The sequence below is a fragment of the Gallus gallus genome, chromosome 1 (assembly GCF_016699485.2).
Source record: "Gallus gallus isolate bGalGal1 chromosome 1, bGalGal1.mat.broiler.GRCg7b, whole genome shotgun sequence".
NCBI lineage: Eukaryota > Metazoa > Chordata > Aves > Galliformes > Phasianidae > Gallus > Gallus gallus.
In genome coordinates this window covers 124,812,143-124,837,189 of record NC_052532.1, presented here as the reverse complement: position 1 = coordinate 124,837,189, position 25,047 = coordinate 124,812,143, and the positions used below count along the sequence as shown (strand labels likewise).

The 25,047-nt window shown below is 38.4% G+C and overlaps 1 protein-coding gene across 11 annotated transcripts in view; it reads right to left on the bottom strand.

Moving 5' to 3' along the window:
* MID1 (midline 1) overlaps positions 1 to 25,047 on the bottom strand; it is a 241,684-nt gene that overhangs the window by 50,833 nt on the left and 165,804 nt on the right. For 6 of the 11 annotated variants that reach the window (XM_025148536.3, NM_001397664.1, NM_001397665.1 and 3 more), the window contains exon 3: positions 15,612 to 15,695. The exons of the other annotated variants lie outside the window; for them this stretch is intronic. In XM_025148536.3, the coding sequence (XP_025004304.2) occupies positions 15,612 to 15,695 (84 nt within the window). The remainder of the gene's footprint in view (positions 1 to 15,611; positions 15,696 to 25,047) is intronic. 11 annotated transcript variants of the gene reach the window in all.

Genomic DNA, 25,047 nt, shown 5'->3' with positions numbered 1-25,047 from the left:
AGTCCTTTGCAACAACAGTGCTGTTCATTATTTACATCAAAAACGTCATTATCAAAGCCTTCTGATAAAAAACTTTGGCAACAGTTTGCAACTTCTGACTCAAGTAAGGTATGTTGGATGGAGCCTTGAGCAGCCTGATCTGGTGGGTGGCAGCCCTGCCCATGGCACAGAGTTGGATGGTCTTTAAGGTACCTTCCGATCTAAGCCGTTCTGTGATTCTATAGTTTCATGCATGTTTTGAGGTTAACTCCTAGTTTATAGAAGAAAACAACTTCAGAGAGTCTTCTGAACTTACCAGAGCTCCCTACAGAGGAAACTAGGTATAGTAATTACATAGGTTTTGCAAGCACCACAGTCACCTTCCTACCATTCCTTTACAAATGATCAAACTGTAACAGAGATCATATATTTTCATACTTGGTTGGTGTGACCAAAAGCCACACAGTTACACAGCAGTAAGAGAGATTAGAATAAAACACTACAAAGCAGAAGTGCGTTCTAATACCATTTTAGTCAAATTATCAGGGGAACCAGAGAGGTGTTGACATGGCAGATCAGTCTTTAGGATATGCAGATTCCCTATAGATTGTAAATACCCCATTGCTAACAAAGTCCGTATAACCACATTTTCACTGTAACTGTTTTTCTCCTAACTCAATGAAGTTATCTTTGCATGTGCTCCAGTTACGCTTCCACCTCACTGTGGTGACATACCCTATGAACCAGCCCCACTGCCTCCAGGACTTGTGTCTAATCTATCAAAAAAGTTGCCAATCAATTCCAGAAGAACTGCCAGAATATAAAGCATGATTTTGAGGCAGGTTTGGGGTATATGAGAGTTTAATGTTTCCTTTGGTGTTCTTTATTTAAATGGACATGCCAGGTGCACATGGAAAAACTTAAGCTAATTTTCATTCTCTGTACTTGTCCTGAAACAGATGACTGCTCTTCCATAGGATATACATGCTCCACTCTGTATTTCTTCAGCTAGGGAATGGTAACATTTGCAGTTAATAGCAATGATTGACCTCAAGTCTCAGATGTGCAGAGTTTGACAACTGTACTCTACATTTCCAAGTTAAAAGAAATAGCAGCTATGATGTTGATACACTCCTGGGGACTATGCTTTTTACCTCAAGTGATTACAGTATATCACAAGGAAAGACCCCTGAGATACTGCACTGTTAATTAATTGTCCAGGACTATTTTCATTAAAAGTGCAATAAAAAGAGCTGCATTTGAAGACACTATGGCTTAAATAATGTTAACTAAATTAGGCCTGTTTCTATATACCATAGGAATGCTGCTTATTACTTCATTAACTCTTATTTAAAATGGGACTTTGGGAAAGTAAATGAAATCCAAACATTTCAGATTCTTCACCACATCAAATTCTTAATAACCAAGAAGATAACACTCTAGGGAAAACCTCCACTTGTTCTATCACTTCTCTGCAAAGCCATATCCTCAATATACCATGGATGCCAGCCATTTGCAGTCACAGTTCTGGCCTTAGTTTCAACTAGAGGTGACTGCCACACTAATTTGCTTCATGAGTTGCTATGCTGCAACGCTCCTTAATCTCTCTTCATTGCTCTTCTCTTCCACAGAGCATAAAATAAATTTCACAGCTGTGGTCCCTGGAGAAAAGAACAGGATGAGAGCCATATATAGCACACTATAGCGAAAGTTTTTCTTTGATGTGCTCAAGTAGGTTTTGGAAAGAAACAATATATATGCTTGAGAACTGTTCTGAATGCAATTAGGAGCACGGTTATAAGGGGCACAGGCCAAGAGAACTGACACTGATTAAATATGTGAAATTGACATATAAAAAAATAAAATGGGAAGGGGGTGGGAAGGGCTGTTTTCTTGGGGCATTCAAACTTATTTTGTCCCAAGTTATACAGTGACAAAAATGACTTTAGGACAAGTAACATTTTTTAATAGATTCCCATTTCAATCAAAATATTCTGAGATATACAAATGTTGGCTTGGCTGGGATCTTGGGAGGTTAGTTCAGCCCTATGTCTAATGAATCAGTAATCAAAGAACTATAATAATAATCAGGAAAGAAATGTAAACATTTGAATGAATTTGAGAACTACACCAGTGTCGGGCTGATACGTGAGCTATTCAAGGTGTGCAAAACTGTAGATAGATTTGAGGCCCAATTACATAGATATTTTTTCTTCAATGTAGTATTCAAACTGGAAGTTGAAATGTTAAAAGAGCACAGCAAATACCAGGCAAGCTGAATTTAAAGTATGTCATTAAAGTCTTAATGAGAAGGGCTAGGCAGTTCTTTAGCTCACTCTTTTCCCTATTGGCTAACCTTGTGTGGTGAAAGGGGTTAAGGAGAACTTGAACCGCTGTACAACTTTCCAGCAGCATCCAGACTGCATCTGCTTCTAGACTCCCAAGACATGGGCTATACTTGAAACCAAGTTTCTGCTGCTCGTGAGATGTCTAATCTAATCTTGAGCTAGCAAGATATGGGAAGTATTCATTGCAAAAAACGAAGTTCTGAGTTTTGCACATAATTAATGACAGACATTTATAGGAAGAGAAAATAAAAACTCATTTAAAGAACCACAATTTATGCAGTGTTATTAAAATCCTAGCTTCTACAGATGTCTGCCTAAACAATTTTTGAAAGCTTGTATTTTATTTGAGAGGTTACATTACGGAAAAAAGAAAGAAGTCTGTTTTTAATCAGTCAATAAATATTACTGCATTTTGTGGTTGAAAAATTCCACCTTTATCTAACCAAGCATGTATAAAAAGCAATTCAGAATTATGTCAAACTATCAGGTTAGAAAAGACAGGTAGGCAAGTAGTAGACAAGGTTAACACGGCGATTTGGTTTGTGTCAGGTAGTAAACCCATGGAGCTGTCCTAAACCCAGTTCAGCTCTTTCTGCCAGTCTGACAAAACTGCCATTTGAGGGAGCTGAAGCCACTTGCTTTTATGCTTCTCAATGATTAAGGCTGGAACTCTGTCTCTTGGCATGGCTGGAGGGGATGGGATGCCTGTAGGCACACCCTGGCTTTGTCTGCTGCTGATGAAGTGTTCTGAACAGATTACCAGATGGCATTTATTCAAGAAACAAGACTAACTATCTGTGCAGTGCCTCTAGTGAAGAAACCAGTATATCTGTGCACAAAATATATTCCCAGCTTCGCTTTAGGAGCCACATTGGCACCGTTGTTAAGCCTAAGTGAAGCCAAAGCACAACACCTCCTTTGGAGAATCAAAATCTAATCCACTGTCCAACAGCATGATAAATCAGGAAGCGGTCAACCAACTAGTCAACCAGAAAGACCTCTCCTTCTGACTGACAGTGACTTAGGGTGAATCATACTAAGCAAAGCACCATACACCGTTATGTTTTACAGCACTTTTTCTGCTTAAAAATGATCCAGGATTTTGCCAAGAATTATACTATGGGCTAATTCTTTCACTCTGTTGCACTCTAGTTTGCACCAACGATCACACTAAGATCATTGGTGGTTTGATCTTCACCGATCCACGGAATACATCCCAGCTGCAATACGTTATTTGCAATAAAAGCGTTGGCATCCTTCCAGTTTAATGCTCATTCTGCCATTCTGCTCTTCATGTTGCCACCCGCAGTTAGAGCTGGATCTAAACAAAGGTGTAAATCTCTTTGTGTTTTCTCATTTGTTCTACTTCCTACTCAGTATACTAAAATTCTATACTATGTAGGTCACTCTGAAAGTAACACCTCTTGTTTATTTCCATGGAAACCACATCAGATACAAAGAGCACAATAACACTATTTGATAGAGAAAACTGTCAGCTACAAAACACTATTTTTCAAATTAGTCACCACCATTAGCTATGGATTTTCACCAGCAATGAACAAGTGCTTGCACGCCATGCTTGTAACAATCCGCACCAGAGGAGGTGACCCACTGTCACCACTGCTGAAATTCACCACCCACCACCTCACCATGCTCACATCCACGGTCTGGTCTGCAGAAACGTTCAGCAAGTGTCAATAGGTATCATTTTTTTCTCGTGGAGGACTACAATTCCACACCTTTGCTTCATATGCACTCCCACATCAGACACCATTGTGTCATTTTGTCCCTCTGCTGCCATCTGTCACATGGCAAAAACACGTAATTGGATATCGGTGGGAAGGTTCAACTTCTACTGCCATATAACCAACATCTGCCTCTGACTCCATTGGCCAACATAACAAAATAGGATGTATTACTTTTGGAGCAGCCCTTGTAATTTTTCTCCTTCCTGTCCTAAGATATTATTTTTCAGTCTTTACTGGACTGCACATTCACTCAAATTAAAACGCAATACCCAATTCAACGTTAATCCAACAATCATTTGAGGGGTCTATAATTCAAATACAGACTTTTATTGAACAGCCCTTGGCAACATATCCTTAATAGTTAGGGAAGCCAAAATCAAATGTCTTATGAGGAGGTGCAGATTTGCACAATTCTCTTATTTAACAATGCAGATAGTAACAGATGTGTTTCATTTGACTAATACGAACTAATCAATTAGTATGAACAAATGAATTGCTTATTCTAGCATGAAAGATTGCAAGAGAATACGTCAAAGCAGTGTATTTTAGCTCACAAAGACTTTGGATTGCAAGATTGTGGACCATAAACTTTCATAGTTTATTTTTAGTACTTTCTTATGATAATAAATCGCTTGCTGTATGCCAAACCATTAACATAACTGAAGCCAGTTCTACTTCGTTGATACTTGAGGTTGTGTCATTACACTCCAAATATTACTTTCTACTTTTTTCTTCAGTTTACATACAGCTCGAAAGTATATACAGTGTAAAGCCTTATCTCAGTAAGAGTCAGTGGATTGTGACAATACTTTCCTAGTAGTATCACACAGCTCTGGTCACTTAAGACATCTAAACCATAGCACTAAACATAAAAATTCTGCTGTAGTATGTCAAGAAGCTAGGTCACATCATATCAAATCAAAGGATGCTTTTAGTAAAAGAGCAGGAATAGAAGCCAAAATGTGAGCACCTGTATCAATTCACACTCATACTGTGTAAACAGAGACTCTTCTATCACTGTTCCCATTTGTAACATATTATTTTACTCTGCAGCTTCTAAGTTGCAATTTTCCTTTGTTTTCTTCACATTTCAGATTACCAGCTGAAAGCTAGAACCCTCAGGAAAGAGCTACATGTTGCCTTCAAGAAATAATTACACAGACTTTTAAGATATCCACATGTGCTAATAGCCAGAGATTTTGAACACTTTACTAATAAATTAAGGAAAACATGCTTTGTCTTTGGCCTTTGTTAGAACAGCAAATACTCAAATTTACTAACACAAAATTGGCATCAAAAACAAGAGCATTTAATGCATAGAAACCTAAAGCTATACATTTCCTATAAATCCTTGAAACCCATAAATGCTCAATTAAGAACAAAATATTTATGAATAACAGAGAATAAAACATCTAATTGCACAGCCCCTCTTCTAGAAGATCAACAAGTTACATTTATAATCTCTTCTTTAAAAGTTAAGAAAAATCATGATAGTTTTAAAGAGTCATTTTTCTGTTGTCTCTTCTCCCTTCAAAAAGCCAAGTTCTGAAACGATGCTCCTCCAGAGGAAATTGCATGTGACTAATGAAGCCTTTTAACTCACCTTTGAACAATTTACAAAGAATCTTAGACACTTTCATCTTACTCAGTCCAGCATATCTAAATTAGGGACGCAGAACGGAGCTGGTCTTAAATGGCATGCTCATCATTTTCACATCAGGTGGGCTAACAGCTGCAAAATGGAGAGCCAGCCTGCCTGAATCCTCCCATGTAGCCTTGGCCACTCTTCTGTAGCCATTTATCACAACAGGCATTCAGGCAGTGAAAAATACGTCCTTGTATTTTGTTGAAAAGACTAGCAACTTAGAGAGATGTGCAAATCCAATTATTCCTGGAGAAAGAGAGATCTCAACATTTCATTTGACACATTTAGATAACATGATCAATTTATGCAGACTTCCTCTGGACAAATTATTCATTTGATTTATCACAGTCTTTGAAGTGTTCCCTACTATCAAGGGTAACAAACTTTTTTCACTAAAAACATGAGCCAAGGTTGACGATATAAGTATGCTTTTCAGAGTACTTAGGGAAGATATGAAAATTTTAAAGCCTATGGATGTATTTATTTTGGGTCTTTAATTAACTAATTCAGATTTTTATCTCAGACAAAGTTTTCTTGGGAGAAAAGACATGGACTTGATTCACACAGTATTACTTCATGTTTGTAGTAACCAACAGAGTTGGGACTACAGTCTCTGCAAGAAGCACTTTCTCTTTGGCTATATAAAACATGCACAAACTAGCACACAATTAAATGGGCACTCTTCCATGCCCTGGGATATGCAAAAAAAATGTTGTGTGCCAAGCACAAGTGTGGAAGGTGAATAAAGTCTCTTCTGGTGTTTCTATGCATGATTAGCAGTAGCATTTTGAAGTCTCACAACACTGATTTATGGCTGAGCCTGATTTCATACATTCACTGTATGAATTTATAATGAATTTATAACAAATTTATAAAACTTTCCATGAAAATTGGTCTTTAATTTCCTTCATTAGGTATTAAGTACTTTTATTTGTTAAAGAGCTGTTTCTGTAATCAAAGCATTACTTGAATTTAATTACTGGCTCTGTGTGTGTGCACAGATATGGGTGTGTTTTAGCAAATCCTAGAGTGAAATCAGGCTACAGATCAGCTTGTAGCATACTGTTGTAGCATAGTGGACTCTGTGTCTGTATTTTGGTATATTTGCCCAATTTTATTTCAATTGCGTAACTCATTCCTCTTTGTGAATACTGTAGGGTCATGTAACAACCAAGAGTGAGCTATGAATGGGAAAGGAGAAACAACACCTATTTCCTACTGTCCCGATCCACTCTTTCATTTTTCTCCAGGATTTTTGAAAGCAAATCCTAGCAACACTTGTCAGACCTCAGGGCATCAGCCTCTCTCAGCCAGAGAGGCTTTGATTCCTCTTATCTGCACAAATGTTTGTGCACAGGGCAAACAAGCATGCAGTTCTGTGAGATGGCCAAGAAAATAATTGTGCAAATAGCCAAAGAGGTGCCAGGAGGACTATGCCATACACTGCTTGCGTAACCAATGTCAAGAGCAGATCTATATCCCCAGTTGCTCCGCTATCTCTATTAGTGTATACATTTTACAGCTACATGGTGACAAGAAAGCAAGTTGGTGGTGTCAGTAAGCCTTTCATTTTGTTGTGGCTGTTCATGCAGGATATGGGAATTACATTTGGGAAAACTGCACATTCTAGATAATATTACTGAATATTGAAATGACAGCTCCATTAACTTGCTGTTTTATTTTTTTTACAATTGTTTCTGCCAGAGCACTTCCTATTCCACATACTTACAGTTTAAAACTAGCTGTTCATTAAAGAATCCTGAATAACAAGGATTTAATTACTACTTAATTATTCTTTACATTTCAATATCTCAGTTATTTCTTGCTTCTGTAAAATATATTTGTTCTCAAAACTAACATAACAGAAATAACAGAATAATAGAATTGGTAAGGTTGGAAAAGACCATTAAGATCATCTAGTCCAACCACCATCCCATCACACCATGCTCGCTAACCATGTCCCTCAGTGCCACACCTGCATGTTTCTTGAACACACCCAGGGACGGTGACCTCACCACCTCCCTGGGCAGCCTGTGCCACTGCCTCACCATTCATGCAATACAGTGCAGACACTACGTGCCAGTAAAGCAGGCTTGCATTGACAAGTAAGCTGTGAGCTCAAGATATTAATTTTTTTGTTCAGAGTAGTACAAGTAAGTTTGATATCAAGCTTTGCTCAAAACAATGCATGCATGACTACCAACAACAACAAAAGCAATAACACAAAGATATCTAAGTTCAGTAAAACAGAGGTACATTGCTCTCTACACAATTCATTTATGTATGATCAAAATGAAAACTTACTGAATAAACATTCCCAATTCATGCTTCTAAAACTAGCACCTAGAGACATTTTGTGAAGAACTGCTTTCCTGCTGTTCAAACTTAGTTTGAAATGGCATGTCTGAAAAGACAAGTAATTCCCGTTGGGTTTGTCCAGATCTTGAAGGCTGTAGATTCCCTTTAAGAAACATGCACTGCGGTATGTCTCTAGTGCTTGACTTTAGCTGCTGGATACTTTTCAAACCAAATAGAAGTCTGGTTTGTTTCATTTTGCAGAGCTCTCCACAGGTACCTTCAGAGATGGCTTAGGTACAAATGAATTTTTTACATCTAAAATGCTCTGAGGCTCAGGGTCAAACAACTAGCACTGAAATCAAATGTGAACAAAAGAAATCACCATAAAAGCACAGCATCTGACACCACAACATAGAGATTTTCTTTAAAGAAATGCTGCATTTGATAAAAGAGCTGTTCATCCTGAAGCCTGTAAAACAGGCCCTGGGGGTCCTGCTGGACAAAAGTTGACCACATGACCTCATGGTCAAAGTGACTCCCTGTCACCTTGAAGAGGTTGAATGCTGCACAGATTGCCTAGAGAGACTGTGGGGCCCCATCCCTCTTGATATTTCACATACTTATTCCCTATGTACATTGCCCTAATTGCTTGTTGGGTTAGACAAGATGACCTTCAGAGGTTTCTTCCAAACTAAATTATTCTATAATTCTGCAATTGAGATGTCTATCTTCATAAATCATAAACTTTATGGAAATTGTGAAAATATGAACACTTTTAAAGGTAGACAGCTGAACCTTAAATCGTATTTATATAAAGAATTTAATGAAGTGTTTTAATTTAGAAGCTTTCTTATATACTATTCTATCTTCTACCAGAGCCACAAGACCTATGATATCAAAATGGGAAGTGTGCTAATGTTAGTTTTATAAAGGCACAAGAAACTAATAATTATGCATGAAATTCAGATTTTACTTTAAATATTCAAGATTTCAGAAAAGTCATCTTTTAGGATTTTGATTAACTTGTGAGCTTTATTAGATAGGACTAATATGTCCATCATTACAGTACATATATACCAACTTTTTATATATTTGTTTACACTGTTTAACGTACATTATAAAATGTGAGTGTATAATATGGCTACACATTTTGATCTATTGAATTCAATGAGCTTACCCTTTGAATTCAAATCTTAAAGCGGATATCAAGTTTCAAGGAATGATACACCTTCTGGGTAGAGCACAATTCTAGAACTTTGCACTTTACAATTTATTCTTTGTCAAAGATCTAGAAATTTATCAAGGGATGATTTCAGCTTTTGGAACAATCTTGAGAAATGAGTAACACAGAACTAGAACTCAAGGTCAGATACTCAGCCTTTGCTGAATATCACGTGTGCTGCCTCATTTAGTGGGTGGCAACCCTGCTCACAGCAGGGGAGGCTGGACATAGATGGTTTATAAGGTCCCTTCCAACCCAAGCCATTCAATGATTTCATGATACTAAGTGTCTTCTTGTTGTTCTTTATTTGTTTTTTCTTTTTTCCCCTCTGATTGGGCACTCTAAGCAAGGGTGGAAAAGTTGTCACCTCTTTTTCAAGACTTGATCAGTCAGCAAGCGGTACCAGACCATTGCTATTTAGTTCTCCTGATGGCATGAAACTTTCAAAGAGCTTTAATTTAAAAACCCATCAATAGAGGGAACAGATTCAACGCTGCTTGTAACATTTGCATGCTCAATACGAAGGCTGTAGGGCAAAAGGGAGAAAAAGCCTTAAAATGCGTAGATCGCTTCACAGAGAAGTACAAATTAAATTAAGAGAACTCAGTATTCAGTGTTAGAAATGAGTAAAGAAGAGAGCATCACCTAAATGACTTGCACACTCTTATGTAAGTCTTGTTCCTGTTTCTCAGTTTTCCCTAAATAGATTGGCTGCCCTGTTTTTCTCTTTTCCATTAAATTGTTGTTCTGTTTTCAGGGTTTTTTTTCCCCCACTGTCAAAATGCTACTAAGGTGAACTGACATACTTAAATCTTTCAAAGGTTTACAGTACATGTATTCTACTTAGGACAATTAAAGAAAAGATGAAAGAAACACAAATGAAATACTATATAATACTTTGAGCTGAAATAATGCGCTAGTTAAATAAAAATGCAAGCTAAAAATTGCATGCTCTTCATTCGTCCTTGAAGGTCTTGCAAAAAGCATTTTCAGTTCAGTCCCACAGTTTTTAAAATGTAAGTGCTATTCTGGATCCAAGCTGTAATTAGACATTCTGATACTAACAATGGAGTTTATAATTTCACACCAGGCTGATCACCACTTAAAATCATTTATTTCAGCTCAATACATTCCCTCTTAATTGGAAAGTTTTGCCAGCAGTATTCCCATTAGGATACAGTCATATCATCATGACCATTAGGCTCAACTTCCCACGAATACAACCCAGGAAAGAGCCATCTGAAAATAGCCATATTGATGGTGTAGATACATTACTGGATAACTTCTTGTTCAACAGTAGGTTTTAGGTGAAATAAAATAATTAGTATGGAAAAGTTTGCAGTCTGTTGCACAAAAGGTCAGATTCCGCAATCACAGTGGTAATGCCTGACTTCAGAAATCTGCGAACTTACAATACCTGCCTGCAGCAAGCGTTAAAAAGTAGAAGTTTGCTATAGAAAAAGGACTAAATTCTGCCATCAACTGAATGGTATGCGTACCATACATGACACGCTTATTATCACAGTACTGAGCAGGACTACTCAAACCAAATTATAATGTTCTGGTAATGATTTCTCCTACCTGATGACCCACGGCAGGGTCATACTCCCTATCTAATGGTAGAGGGTTTGCTTTGCTTCTCTGGCATTTTCAGTTCCCCTCCCATGAGTACCCACTCGCTTGTGCAGAGAACTAATTAAAATTAAGCAAACACCATAGTTTGGTCAAAGACAGAAAATTCAGAAAAGGCATGGGATCTGGTAAGCTAGCAATAGATGACAAGTGATACTGGTGAGGCTGGGCTGGATGTGGGTGCTGGGAAGAAAAGGTGATGGGAGACCTGAAAAAGAGGAGTGAGAAAAGAGCAACTATATGGGAGCCAGGTGAGCTGGAAGCCTCTCTCAAAGTACAGCTAGAAAGAATGAAATGGTAAAATAAAGAGTAGATTCCAGAAATAATAACCAGAAATGAGAAAGGGCTAGAGGTGACTGAGCATTAAGGTGGCCGGAGACAGAAGTATTACCAAAGATGGACTGGGGAAGGCTGGCACTAGTTAGAAGACAATCAGCAAATAACTATTGGGTTGAGGCAATAGCTAGGACTGGGCAAATAAATCCAGGGAGACTGGGCTGCTGGCACAAGACGCAGGACTGGGGAGTAGAGAGCTGAGCTAACAGCAGTGTGGAAACGGGGCTAACTGAAAATGCAGCATTCTTGAAGGTCCAAACAGAATGGGAACCAAAGGAAAACGTTCAGAACATATATGGATGTAGAACCAGGGAGATGGTACTCTCGAGACACAAATGCTGAGGATATACAAAAAGGATCTGAGAAGGTAAGGAGGCAGGGAATGCACGTCAGGAAAGGGGAAGACTGAGTTTATCAGAAGAAAATGGGATTTCGAAATTAGCCTCCCTCTGAAGCAGAGGTCTCTAGAAGAATAATTTTGCAAGCTTAGTAATGGCCTTTGTGTAGACTTGTATTGACAGAGAAAAAACCTCAGCTCCAGACAGTATCTCCCCAATTCTCAAATGAACCCTAAGATATCAGTTAAGAAACACAATTGTATATTACAACAGCATCATATAAATGAAACCAGTAGAGGCAACACTCAGTTTTTAATAGTTCCTCACATATCTTTTTTTCAAACTTGGGAATTCCGCTTATATGCGGAAAGAAGTAAAAAAAAATATCAGTAGTCCAATGATTGTCTCTGGAAATGTTGCTCTTGTGTAAGAAACAAAAACCAAAAATATCAAAGGATCCTTTATTCTTCTAAATTACCAATCCCTGATTTCCATTTTAACAAGTTTTGTATTTCACCACATTTTTCTTTGAAAAGGAAACCAAAATCAAATACTTGTTCTCCCAATTCAGCTTTTAATTAGTAAAAGGTTGCAATTGAAAGTAATTGCTTGGTCTCCATTTTCACTGAATATATTATAGTTTAAGCATCGGGTCTTTACTCTCCACAAGTTAGCAGGGTGTTGGAGGAAAACGTTATTTCCTATTACCTACTACCAAGTATAATGTGTAACACAGAGCATCAACTATAATTAGTTTGTAAGCTTCTTATGAACATTCTCCACAAATAGAAGACTATAGAATTTGTAGTTTTTTCCCTTTTCTCCTTTTCGTTTCTTTTTCATGACGTTGCCAATCAAAGCAGAAATTAGCGTGGCTTAGTCTTCCACAGTACAATTATTTCACAAAATGCATCTTCTCACAAAATGTATGACAGTTGTGGCCTATAGCAATTTCTTGCATCAGAAAATACCTGGGATTTTAAGCATCTGCTTTTAAGGAGCAGATCATTGCTTGATGTAAACTGTGGCTCTGACAAAGTTATTTACGTCAGCTGAGAATATGTCTCTGCTAACTGTGCCACTGATACTGACTTTTAAAAACAGAGAAGGTAATTTAATAGAGTTATTATGACAAATCTCCCAAAGACATCGTATTTTTGATGTTGCACTACTTAATCAGATATACAAGCCTAAGGCTCTACATGAGTCTCTTAGAAGGTTACATTAAAAACAAGGAGCGTTGAGATTTCAGGCTACTACTGGACGGTAAAGTACCTTTATAGTACAAATATAGTGAAAGACCAGAAGTTAAGAATTAGCAAAGAGATGATATAACTCATCAACAATAACAGAAAAACAGGTCAGAAAACAACAGGAGGCATTTTGTAGTGTGCAACTCAGCGGGCATGCAGCAAATGGATTTAAGTTGGCCTGACGTGTAGCCACCTCCAGAACCTGAGGTCACAGAGGGAGAGAACTGGCTCAGCCCTGAGACTAAGCCACAAACTGCTTTGCAGGAACTCATCCACAGATTAGCCCTATTGCTTGGCCATTCTCCCAGCCTGCACTGCCCTGAGACACCCTGCCCTCTCTCACCAGTATCTTGTGTGATCCTACAGCAACAGGTTTTCAGAACTCGCATCCAAACACCTGTCAACACTTTGTCTCACAGAAAAAAAACAAGCAGCAAAAGATATGACTATCAAAGTGCTTCACAAGCCTGTTAAAGTGTTATTACAAATGTGTTGGGTTCACTTGAGTTTTGATTTCATCTTTATTACCAGACACAATCCAGTCAAGGAGTCGAGGATGTCATTACAGGCAGCTGTCCCTGTGACCCATTAAGACCAGCATTGACACAGGCAATGTGGGCAGACATTAAACTACACTGACTTCCATTCCTTATGGAAGTTCAGTTCTGGGACCCTCATGTACATTCTAACAAGATAAAGCAGCAGCAGGTGTTATCACCAACTCAGTATGCTGACTTGTATTTACAAAGGTATGCTGGCTGAAAACGCAAATGTATTCTTCGCGGGTTACTCAAAAATGCCTAGAGAAGTGCACATCTAGGATAGAGAACTGTTCATACTTTATGTTTTTTACCTTCCAAAGCAGCATAACCTCCTAAATATCAGGTAAAAGCTCATTCTTTTCAGCTGCCTCTGTTTCTACATCCAAAGCCTATTTCTTTTCATCTTGCACTGGGGCCAAATCTATTGAAATTATTGCACAAATAAAAATATTTCTGGGTGCTAATAACACTCTAACAAAACTTGTCTGTGTTCTTCACATCCTGATCAAGTTGAGACCACTTAGAAAAGCCAGTCTTAACTCTACTAACTGGTTTAGAGGTATTTCAGTATTCAACTAATGCATATCATACACAGAAGGTAAGATGCTCTTCCCCAGTATTCTCTTATACTACTAGGTATTTATATTTGTTTAAGAGATAAGTCACTGTCCAGAAGAAAACCTGCTTTTTAATATAAAATTTTTTATGTCTGACTTAACCCACACAATCCTACCCAGCAAATCCTAATTCCCTTATGAAAAAACCCAACAACAACCCAAACACTTAAACAAAACAATATTTTCTACTTTCTATCAGAGATTCTGGAAACAGCATACAGCTTTAGGGCACAGCAGCACACTTACTAAAGTACTGGGTTCCTACGTTACTTTCTTGAGCATCTGTCTTAAGAAAAAGCATTTCTGACCACTATTTGGCAAATATAAAAGTTTCTTATGAGAGCTGCATTACTGTGGGCACAAGCTGGTAGGAAACAAACTGCAGAACAAGCTTGCACATATTTTGTCTGGACTTTTATTCCCAGGAGTGATGTTTATTCTGCAGCCTTTGCCACTTGACATCACTGCATGTTTCAGTTCATTCATCTGTAAGGGAATAAAGAAACACAGCCTCACTGTATTTAAGGAGGCAAGGACAGACTGGTCTGAGGGCACTGCCCACCCACAGCTGCTACCTGTGACAGTGACATGTGTGGGGTGGCAGTGCCTCCTCAGTTAGGCCCTTTACAAAGGCATAGCCTGTGTATGCAGCAATAGCACTAGGGACCAACTAGAGGAGAGACAGTATGCTGAAACTAGGAGACTGGGAGTCACGCTTCTTTTCTAATGGTCAGGACTGTGCCTGCAATGTGGAGAAGAGCAGGACTGTTGCCCCACAGCACACTCCCCCAAACCCGCCTTCCTTGCAGCCTGGGCCTGGGCTGTCTGCATGTGCTTTGCACAACTTTTCTGGGTTTTGTTTGCTTTCTTTTTCCACCACCAAGACCAGCAACAAGGGAGGAAGAATATACTTTTGATGCATATTCAAAATGCAGTTTGCAATACAACTTTACTGGCAGCTTCCAGGTGATGAGCTGTGGCAGAGCAGGGAAAACTAGGTGCTGAAGGGTTGAAATCTGTTAGGCTGTCTAGACGTCACAGCCAGCAGCTCATGGAGTCACTGAAAAGTGATCACGAATCACTGAGTCCCATTAAGCTCTGTGAAACATAGTTGTACAGATCACCATTTTCTATCAGTGCTGTGATATTAAAAGGGGTGAAGAATTTACTAGAGCAAAACATGCAGTCAACATCTGATACTAGATGCAAGGGTAAGAGAGGAAGGAAAGGAATAACTGTTTAACCTGTGTCAGTTCTCATAAAGTCGTAAGCTGAGGTGTATAACTTTTTCTCTTTGATCAGCAGTCACTCAGTTTCAAAACAGCCAGTCAGCTGCAATTGCAGGCTGATGTGTTACTCATTAAACCTAACAATGTAATAATGATTTACTATTTGCTTATTTTTAACATATTAAAAAAATCATGGCATAAAGATCTGTGCTATGATTATGTCTCACTTGCCTTCTAATATCTACTTCAGATTTCCGTATGTGACCAAAAGACTTGTTCTTCTTTAAAGTATAATAAGTAATGCCCTCATTTATTTCCATTTTCTGACAGCATTTATTTGACACAGCCACTGAAAAGTTACTCATTACTGGATATGCATATACTTGTGTTTAGGAAACTGACTTACGAATACAGGCGTCCTTACCTGGCCTACCACTGCACTACAGAGTGATACTGTCACAGCTCCTGAACTCTCAGCAAGGTCTGGACTCCAGAATGCAGTTAGTTCCTTGGTGAGAAAGAAAGGGATTGACAGAAAGAAATCAGATAGCAGAGTCAGTATATGGTGTGTGACTCAGAGACTGGTACTGAAACAAAATTCCAGAAAAGATTCCCTCATACAAAATCCCACGCTGTTTTTCAATGTAGAGGAAACCCACATTATTTTCTTTAGGCTTACAGTTTAGGCTTATAGTTCTGAGAATTAAGATATATTTTGTCAGAGGCTTTACTGATTTGCTTTTCTAGATACCTGGGATCTGAAGGACACTTTTTACAAGGCACGGCTTTTAAAACATAACAGAAAGATGAGGCCCCCCATGAAGCATTACAATTTGGGCAACCCAGCTCCTGAATAACTTCCTGAAATCCTGCATAAGCTCAAGACAGCTGGTGTGCATTCCCCACTGTAGCATCCAAATGCTTTGCCACATGAAACATACTGTAGCTAGCCCCATAAGCAAGGAGTCAGTCAGATTTCAGCTAGTCAGAAATATCATATTTGAATGTTGTTAAGGCTTGTTTATCTTTCTAGGCAAACAAACTGCACTTGTAGAATGTGAATACGCTCAGAATATGTTTCTCTAGAAGCATCAGTGCCACTGAGAAGTACAGCAAATAAAGTAGCTAATCTTTGCAAAACTCTGGTCTGACCAACTGTGTAGGGTTGTGCTTGGAAACAGGGAAGAACAGGGAGTGAAAAAGTAGCTTTTTAACATTTCTGAACTGAAGAGCAGGCTTCATCAGCTGTCTGTCCTGTAGTCATGCTAATAGCATTTCCCAATACTCTGTTTCGTTTCCAACAGTTTCTCATTTAAATTCATCCTTCCATCTTTGACCTGGCTGCCTGCTGCTATCTGCCACTTCCACAGCAGCTTCCAAACTAACCACCTAGCTTCAAAAAAAATCAGAGACAAGTCTTGAATAATGCTGAAGTCCTACAAAGTTCATTAAAATTGACTGTTGGGTAGTGAAGCGGAACCTCACTGTGGTGCGAACAGAGCTGATTTGTAGGAGCCACCGGTTTACCAGAATCACGTTGCTACTTTGGAAGACCCCCTGAGCTGCATTGCCTCCTGCCCAGCCTACAGCACGAGGATGGGATGAGGCCTATGGGATTTCAAAACAATTCTGCAAGGAAAGAAAATGGAATCACTGAGCATGGAGGAAAACAGGCTAAATTTGGAGGAGAGGGAAAGGGAAGGAACCTACAAAGATTGAGTCCAACTGCCTGATCACTTCAGGGCTAACCATGAACACTGACAGGCACAGGGCACTGATGTTGTAAGCATGCAGATAGGTTCCTAGTGCTGGGTAGCTATCTGAACCATGCCACTTCTACAACACACAACTGTCCTTGAACTTGCAACTATACAAAATTAATCAGATATACAAGAAAAAAGAATCAGTATTCAGAGAATGAGTTTGGAAAAGCCAAACACTGAATTACAGCGGCTAGAAAACCCCTCCCTCCCTTCTGTAGGGCATAAGACATTATACTGCAAATAGAATGTCACTAGTGAATAACTGTGAAGTTAAAATAAATTTGTAGCAATTAAAGGCAGAGTCCAGCAGTAAAATTTTTCTCCAGGGTCACTTATTCATATATTACTTTGCTTAAACAGTGCAGAATATAGGCTAAAATGTAAATAATGATTATTAGTTGTAACCTGTAGATGACCAACTGATTGCTGATGAGTGACTATTGATCAAAACTAAATGAATTCATGAGCTCTGTATGTAAATATGATAGAGCGTGTTTAGAAAACAAAACCAACACCATCATTTATGATTGGAGGAGTATACCAAATGTTTATAAGTTAAGAAATCATGCAATTAACAGACATTCTACGCTCTTCTTTTTCCCTGTCCCTTGTATAAATGCAAAACAAAAATCTTGTTAACATTTATCTTAAATTCCTTCATATATGACTAATATTCTGAACAAACAAAATACAGTCTTCATTGCCTAGGAAGCTCAGAGCCTGAAGTGACCTTGCCCTGAATTACCAAGCTTTGTTCTAGCTAAGGGGACTAAATGTGAGGAATGGATTTGTATTTGGAAACTGGAGCGCTGAGTTTCTCCAGAGCCCAGAGATTTGTATCCTTGTTTCACGCTGCGTTTGTTTCTCCCCCAGCTCCTTCCCCTTCTGAGCTTGTTCCTGGCTGATCTCAATGGCAATGCTGTAAAACCAAGCAAGCTGATGAGAAGCACTGACAGAGCATACTGGGTGCTGAGCTATGGCTCTCAGAGATAAGCTGCCAAACCCCATAAGTGTCATTACAGGTCAGAGTGTCAAAAATGCTACAAATAAACTTCATGGATGCATATTCTACTATGGAGTTTGAAAGGGAGCAGCAGAGACATGGGGGAGATGAGGAAACAGCTGCAGCTATTGACAAAGGATGCCCACATCACCCAAGGAACAGGAGTGTGAGAAGAGGGAACACGCCTACAGCTGGAGCATGCAGCTCCTATCGGCCTCTTTCTCAGAATCCCCTCATATATATATATTTCGCTTATAGAAATAGTTGTAAACTTCCAACAAGCAATTTCCCCTAATCATTTTTGAAAGTTACGAAGGTTATTTTGGGGTGCTTCTTTTCTCTTTCCCTCAGGATGTTTCTGAATTTCTCCACAGAATTTGTATTAAAAACAGAGCATTATACTGGAGGGAGGAGGGGGAAGGAATCTATTTACCAGCATTTACAAAAATAAATTAAAAACAACCAACAACAAACAACATGAAAGCAATAGAAACATCATTCCCGTACTCATAACTGTCCCTGCTCCCAATCCCATACACAGTCCCATACTCCCTATATATACACACAGATCTCTGTAATGATAGTTCTGTCAAGATATTTAGTATTCACCTCTGGATTCTTTTCTTTGCAGTACAGATTGGAACAGCCTAAGAGATAAAGGGGAAATAAGCCTCTCTATTCGAAATTTTACACCAGAATGCAAATTGAATCTTTGTGACCTATTCATGTATGCAAGTGAGGAGAGATTCGGTTTCTAGTTCTTTAATGATCGTAAACTGTTGAACTGAATTACAGCATTAAAAGCAGCCCCGTGCCCAAGCACTGGAGTATATTTAAAGGTTATTTTTCTTGTAGAGAGAAGAATGGAATAGAATATTAGACAGCAGATGATAGAAGATAATTTGTTTAATATTGAGAGTAAAGATGGGAGGAGAGCATACAATTTTATTTCATTCAGCCTTAGCTTTGTTTTAACCAGACAAAAGTAATTTAGTAATAATTCTGTTTGAACAGTAACTGTCTCCAATGCTTATCTCACGTTCTCTACAAAAAAGAAAAAGGATGCTGAATGAATGATGTTGTTTTCCTGATGCTTTTGGCTCTTCATCAAAAATAAAGCTGATCTGTTCTGCCTGTGCTCTACACTAACATTTTCTGTTGAAAGTTACACTGCAGCATTCGCTATTCGCACAGTTTCAGGTTGCTCTATTTGCTCCCCTAAGCCATAATGCTTTGTCAGACTTTAGGATACTTCTGCCAAGCATAATTAGAAAGAAAATATTTGTTCAGATTCTTTGTTTGCTTGAAACTTTTGAAATAAAGTAGGTTATCCAAATCTGAAACCCAGACAAGAATTGAGATTTTTTTTCTCCCAATTACTTGAGTCAGCATTGTTTACAATTTAATCTATGAGCACAATACTCTTACCTCCCTAGTGAGGAAAGGAAAAAAACGAGGTCCATCCTCAAGGCTTGGCAATGACTACGGGTGTGAGAAACAGAGGGTATACTCACAGAAAGTGTAAGAACAGGTATGATTTTGAAGTGCTTCAAGAGGAGAGCAAAATGGAAGCAATGAAACAACACTGGCAGGTTCTGCAGCAGCACACTGCTCCTGCTCAATTTTGTGGTTTTCTTTGAAGATTGAACAAAGCTTTTTTCCCATTCCATCTATGTTCTGCTAGTATTTGAACTTCAAAGTTTATTTAAGAAATCTAGATTAAAAAAATCCAGATGCAAATCAAGAGATCGTAGCTATACCTGTCCTAGTGTCCAAATTATTTTTCGGTCTCCAGAATTCTCCAGAAGTTGAACAACTGAGGTTTCTTTTAAGTTGTAACCCACTACAAGGTAAAAAACTGCATCTTTGGGATCTCTTCTGCAACCTTTAGCAAGGAAATGATCACAGCTAGTGGTAAGAGGGGCCATCCCTAATGCTTGGGTTGTATACACATTTAGGGCATGATATGCACCTGCTTTGTAATGACAGTATGCTAGCTGTGATGTTTTATAAGCAGCTGTATGGCAAACAGGTATACAGATTATAAGGTAAATAGGTATACAGGTACAGGACCAGAGAGATCATCGCGTCATATAGGAGAAATGAAATAAAGAGCTTACCCATGTCCTAGGCTCACCAAAAGGGCTCCAAGAGGAGTGATCTCCAGCTAGAGATCCTTCTTCTTTGGGAGTCAGCCCTTAAATGGGGTCTAGGAGAGGTGCAGCCAGGCTCCACCCCTTCCGGTCACTCAGGTGAGATTGCGTTCACCTGTGCCCCTGCAGCTGACTCAGCACTCACCTCAGGTGGTCAATCAGAGGTTCAGGCCGTGATTCAACAGTTCCCATACAGCAGCCCACACAATGCTTTAAGACTTAATGATTTTTTTATTTAAACATAGGATAATGAGCAATTTAGAAGACAACAAAGAGATTGTTCTATTGTTTATTTGTTGCTGTTTGCCAGTGAATCTGTGATGCTTCACACAGCTCTACGTTTAAATAAGTACGCTCCTTTTTTTGAACATGTGCATGTAGCTTCATCATTTGGCGTTCAAAATATGCCACGCAGAAAGGGATGCTTTCAGTTTGTTGTTTCTTGTACAGTGGTAATAAATAAATAAATAAGTGCAGGTTGCAAGCATTCCTGGTAAATACTTAGCAGTTCTGCTTAGTGCTTTGGAACAGCAGCCCTCGCCTTGATCCCATGAGTCTTCATCTGAGTCACCCTTACTTTTGCAAGTAGCGCCACTGGAAACAGCAATAGATCACTACGTACCGTATATATATACATATACATTATGTGGGGCTGTTACATTGTGTTATTTTTTTACCATTCATAACTCACTTCCTAAAAAGCTTATGTATTTTATATTTAGATAATATGTGGAGCTTTTTAATGCTGTGCGTCACATAGTATCACAAAGTGCACGATCATTTTTATGTGTATGCAACATGCATTGGACTGCTGTGACATCTTTCAGGTGGTTATCCCATATCACTTATCCATACCCCAGTGGCAAATCTGAGGGGAGACAGGCTAAAGTCACAACTGGGGTTGTCTTTTTCTTTTTTAAGGAAACTGGCAAGCAAGATTCTAAGACTGTACAATTGATAATTTTTGTTGTTTCAGCATCAATCCTCAAAGAATGTGCTTTTAAGGGACACAGCTCTAACTCTGAAATTTTTATATTTGCATCATAGCAATAAGCTGCCTTTCATGTTTGATTGTGACGAGCAAGAAAGAAGCACTATAATGCTGCATTGGGTATGTTCTCCATAGCATAAGAGATCCCTTCCTAGGTCTAATTATGACAGGGAAGGAACTACATGAAAATATAAAATTAGTAGCATTTTTTTGTTGTTTTGGTTTTAAATTATTTTGTCTCTGAATATGTTTTCTGTTAACTGGAACACCTTCTGCCAATACTTACAAGAGAGAAAATACACTTTCTGTAAAGCTTACTGGTTGTCAGTTACAAAACATGATTAAGAGGTACAACACTTGCATCAAACATAGGTGAACTAAATATTCATATATGAGAGCACATTGCCGCAGGCAACTGCACACCAGGATTAAATAGCACATACTGTTTCATGGCCCACTGTAGAATCATATCTGTCAAGACCTAATCTTCAGAACTGGGCCCTCAATCTTCTACATATGGTAAAGTATCTATGGATCCTTAGAAAACCAGAGCAGGCATGAAATCTGTCTTGTAAAATTTAAATAAAATAGGTGAAAGAATACAGAACAAAGAGTAATCTGGAAGACTGTGTAGATCCGCATTTTTTTTCTCCCAATCAAACATAAAAAATCTTAGTAAAGCCCAGAATTTTAAACATTTCAACGTGAATGACTCAAGACATATACTTTGCATGGAACGAGACCAAAAATATGTTAGAAGAGCAAAATAGAATGATATTATTCAGGCTTGTAGAGGAGTTCATCAACAAATAAGAGATAACTAATTCACAGGACAGTGTCATGGTAGTTGGGCATTTCATTGCTCAATTAAGCGTTCAGCCTTCAGCACGTAGGTTTTGTGGCAGTGTTCTTTAATGGTTTATACACAGCTTGTGACTGCCTGGACCTCACCTGGGACTTTACTACTCAAGATGAAGACAAAACACCCAAATTAATCCCTCTAAATGTTGTATGCGTTTAGCCATTGATTCCCTGCAGAATTTGTACTGCAGTCAGATTGGGCCTTTTCCATTTAAGCCAACAAACCTTGAATCGGGCATGCTGTCACAGAATGATGCTAACACAAACTTTTAAAGGATAGGTACATAACCTGAAGCACCCCCAAAAAAATGGATTATTAAAAAAAAAAAAAAGAAAAAAAGGTAACACTTTGTAAGGAATTATAATCAAAAAGAACAATGGTAATACTATTTCTGACTGCCTAAACATAACACATAGATTTTACAGTTATATTCAATGTGGTAATTCTGCTGCCAGAGATTTTTTGCAGATGAATTGAATTTAAAAAGTCTCTTACTGAGAGTCAAATTTTTATTCGTTGAGTTCTTCAGTGTATTTCAGAGCAGTAAACATATTTCACCACAATACTAACAGACTGAAGTAGGTATTGAGTTGAAGTAGACATCCCCTGCTGTACTCTCAGAACCACACAAAAGAAACTGCAACTCTTATAGAGAATTAACTTCAGATTTGACCTACAGAGGCAGGTTTCTATAGGGTGATGTTAAGTAATTCACTCTGGGCCCATTAATCCCTATGCCTCTTGCAAACAAGGCAGCCAAATTGCAAAGATGCTTTGTGAAATCACCTATTGTACATCAGATGCTTAATTGAGAATCCTGTGTTCATTCTCTGCCAAATCCCCAGACGTGAAAAACTCATATTTTACCTCCCTGCAGACCGCCCCCCCCTCCCCCCTCCCCCTTTTTTTTTTGGTCATCTGCAACAGACCATAGACTGCCAATAAAAATAAGAGGTTTACAAAACTTATTTTAGACATTAAATGCTAGCCTGGGGGTCTTTGTTTCTTGGGTCTTTTCCATGATATGAGAAAAACAGCAAGCACACAATACCATTTTACATAATGACAGTTCTGTATCTCTTAAGCGCTCATTCTGCTAAAGGGCAAATTCTTGCTCCCATTTAAATCAACAGCAAAATTATCTTGTGCAGGACTGGGGCCTTTAACAGGGCTTTTATATACTGAGTTTTCAAATATTTTTGCTATGCTGGTTTCCATTCCTTCCTCTCCCTCTCATTTTGTAATTTTATGAAATTGACTGAGCAAAATACAAATCTGCCCTGAAATACTTATGTAGCATTTAAACGCTGGAAGTAGACTTTTCAGTATTTAATTTGTGTGTCACTAAAATAAGCAATCAAATAGCGGGTTAGAATTTTCAGTGAGATTGATAGTACTGAGACCATAAACCTTCATGTACTCCAGAATAAGAAATGAATAAAAATCTAATAGGCCCACCAAGTATTTGTCCCCAGAACATCTTGAAATTGATTAGAATCATCAATTTCAGAGACATGCCAACTACCCTCTTCTCGCATAAAGTTTTAAAACAAAAAAATGTATTAGGCTAGCTATTCAAAAGTAAAAGAATTCATAAGACATAATTTCTGCTTTTTAAAGTAGATACTCCTCATTTCATGTCTGTTGTGACTCTATGACCTGAAATAAAACAAGTGGGTATAGAAAAAGTCATTCCATATATTCAAATTCCTACCAAAACAGTATTGTGTGAATTGGAATCATTAGCAGAAGGACTCCACATATTTTCCAACTCTTGTCATCATAACCTCATAGGCTACTAGTTCAAATGAATTAAATAAAAAACAGATGCATGACCATAACTTGGTGACAGGTTTTTTTTGTACCTCATAGTCATTCTTTTTCTTTCAAGACCAATATAACCAATATGCTTGCAATGCATTTAGATAAAACTTACACACTCATTTGAGATATTTCCCCAACAAGGAAGTATCAACACGTAGTGTTGTTAAGTGGGTCAAAGTAAAATGGACTATTCTCACAATGAAAAAAGCTCTTCGTAGGTAAAAAGCTGATGTTGTTTTCATTTCCACCTATGTCTGCATATAACATAGATCATCCAGGGAGGCAAGAAGTTTGTATTAGATAGGAGAGGGCTCTACTATTTCCAGGCAGAATTCCCTGATCAAAAGGCTGCAAACATTTGCTGTATATTCAATAAATCTTTGAGATTTAGGGCACACAGGAATCATTTGATTTGCAAGGGCCACCTGAGCAGCATTTGATCCTTCCTGTGAACCTACTGAAGGCTTATTATGCAGCTGACAATCAACAAATAATATAGTGCATGTTCAGGAAGGCCAGCATGTCCTGATAGCATCAGAATTTCTGTGCTTGAGTAAAGAGCAGCATGCACATGCCTGGGTGGTGATAGTTGGAAATCCCAAAAAATGCTTAGGACTTCAGATGAAAGCAGCCAAATTAGAAGCATATGATCCATTAGAGATACGATCTGGAAACTCTGGGCACACTTTTGTAGTCTTTAAAATTTCTTTGGACAACCTTTCTAGCCAAAAGGAGAGTACTTGCCCTAGAAAGCATGTGTTTATGAAAGTTTTATATTACAAACTTGCCAGGTACAAGAACATGAAATATATGTACTAATAATATAGATGTACCTCACTGAACTTAGCTTTAGTAGCGTCAGGGAACCACAGCAGATTTCCTGATCCCATCTCTCCCATGAATTCCACTTACGAACGATAGACAGAGCTAAAAGAGAACATCCTTGTTGATCCAATGCAGATTTGCCACAGAAAAGTTGTGCTGTTAGTATACAAGCTAAACTCTGTCAAAAAGTTGGGTAAAAACTAGCACTATGGCCTACTAGTCATTAAGAAGTTCCACATAAATCAGTAAAGTGTTATTTTCCAGAAAAGGATAAATGCCTTTTGCTGCCACCAGCTGTCTACAAGAGTATCAGAAAGAAGTCCATTCTAACTAAGCAGCAGAAAGTAGCATAGTAGCATTTTGGATGGAAATGCTTGTAGAAACTAAACTCACATGCTTCTCAGAGGGAGAAGTTCATTGTAATAGTGGTTAGTTTTAA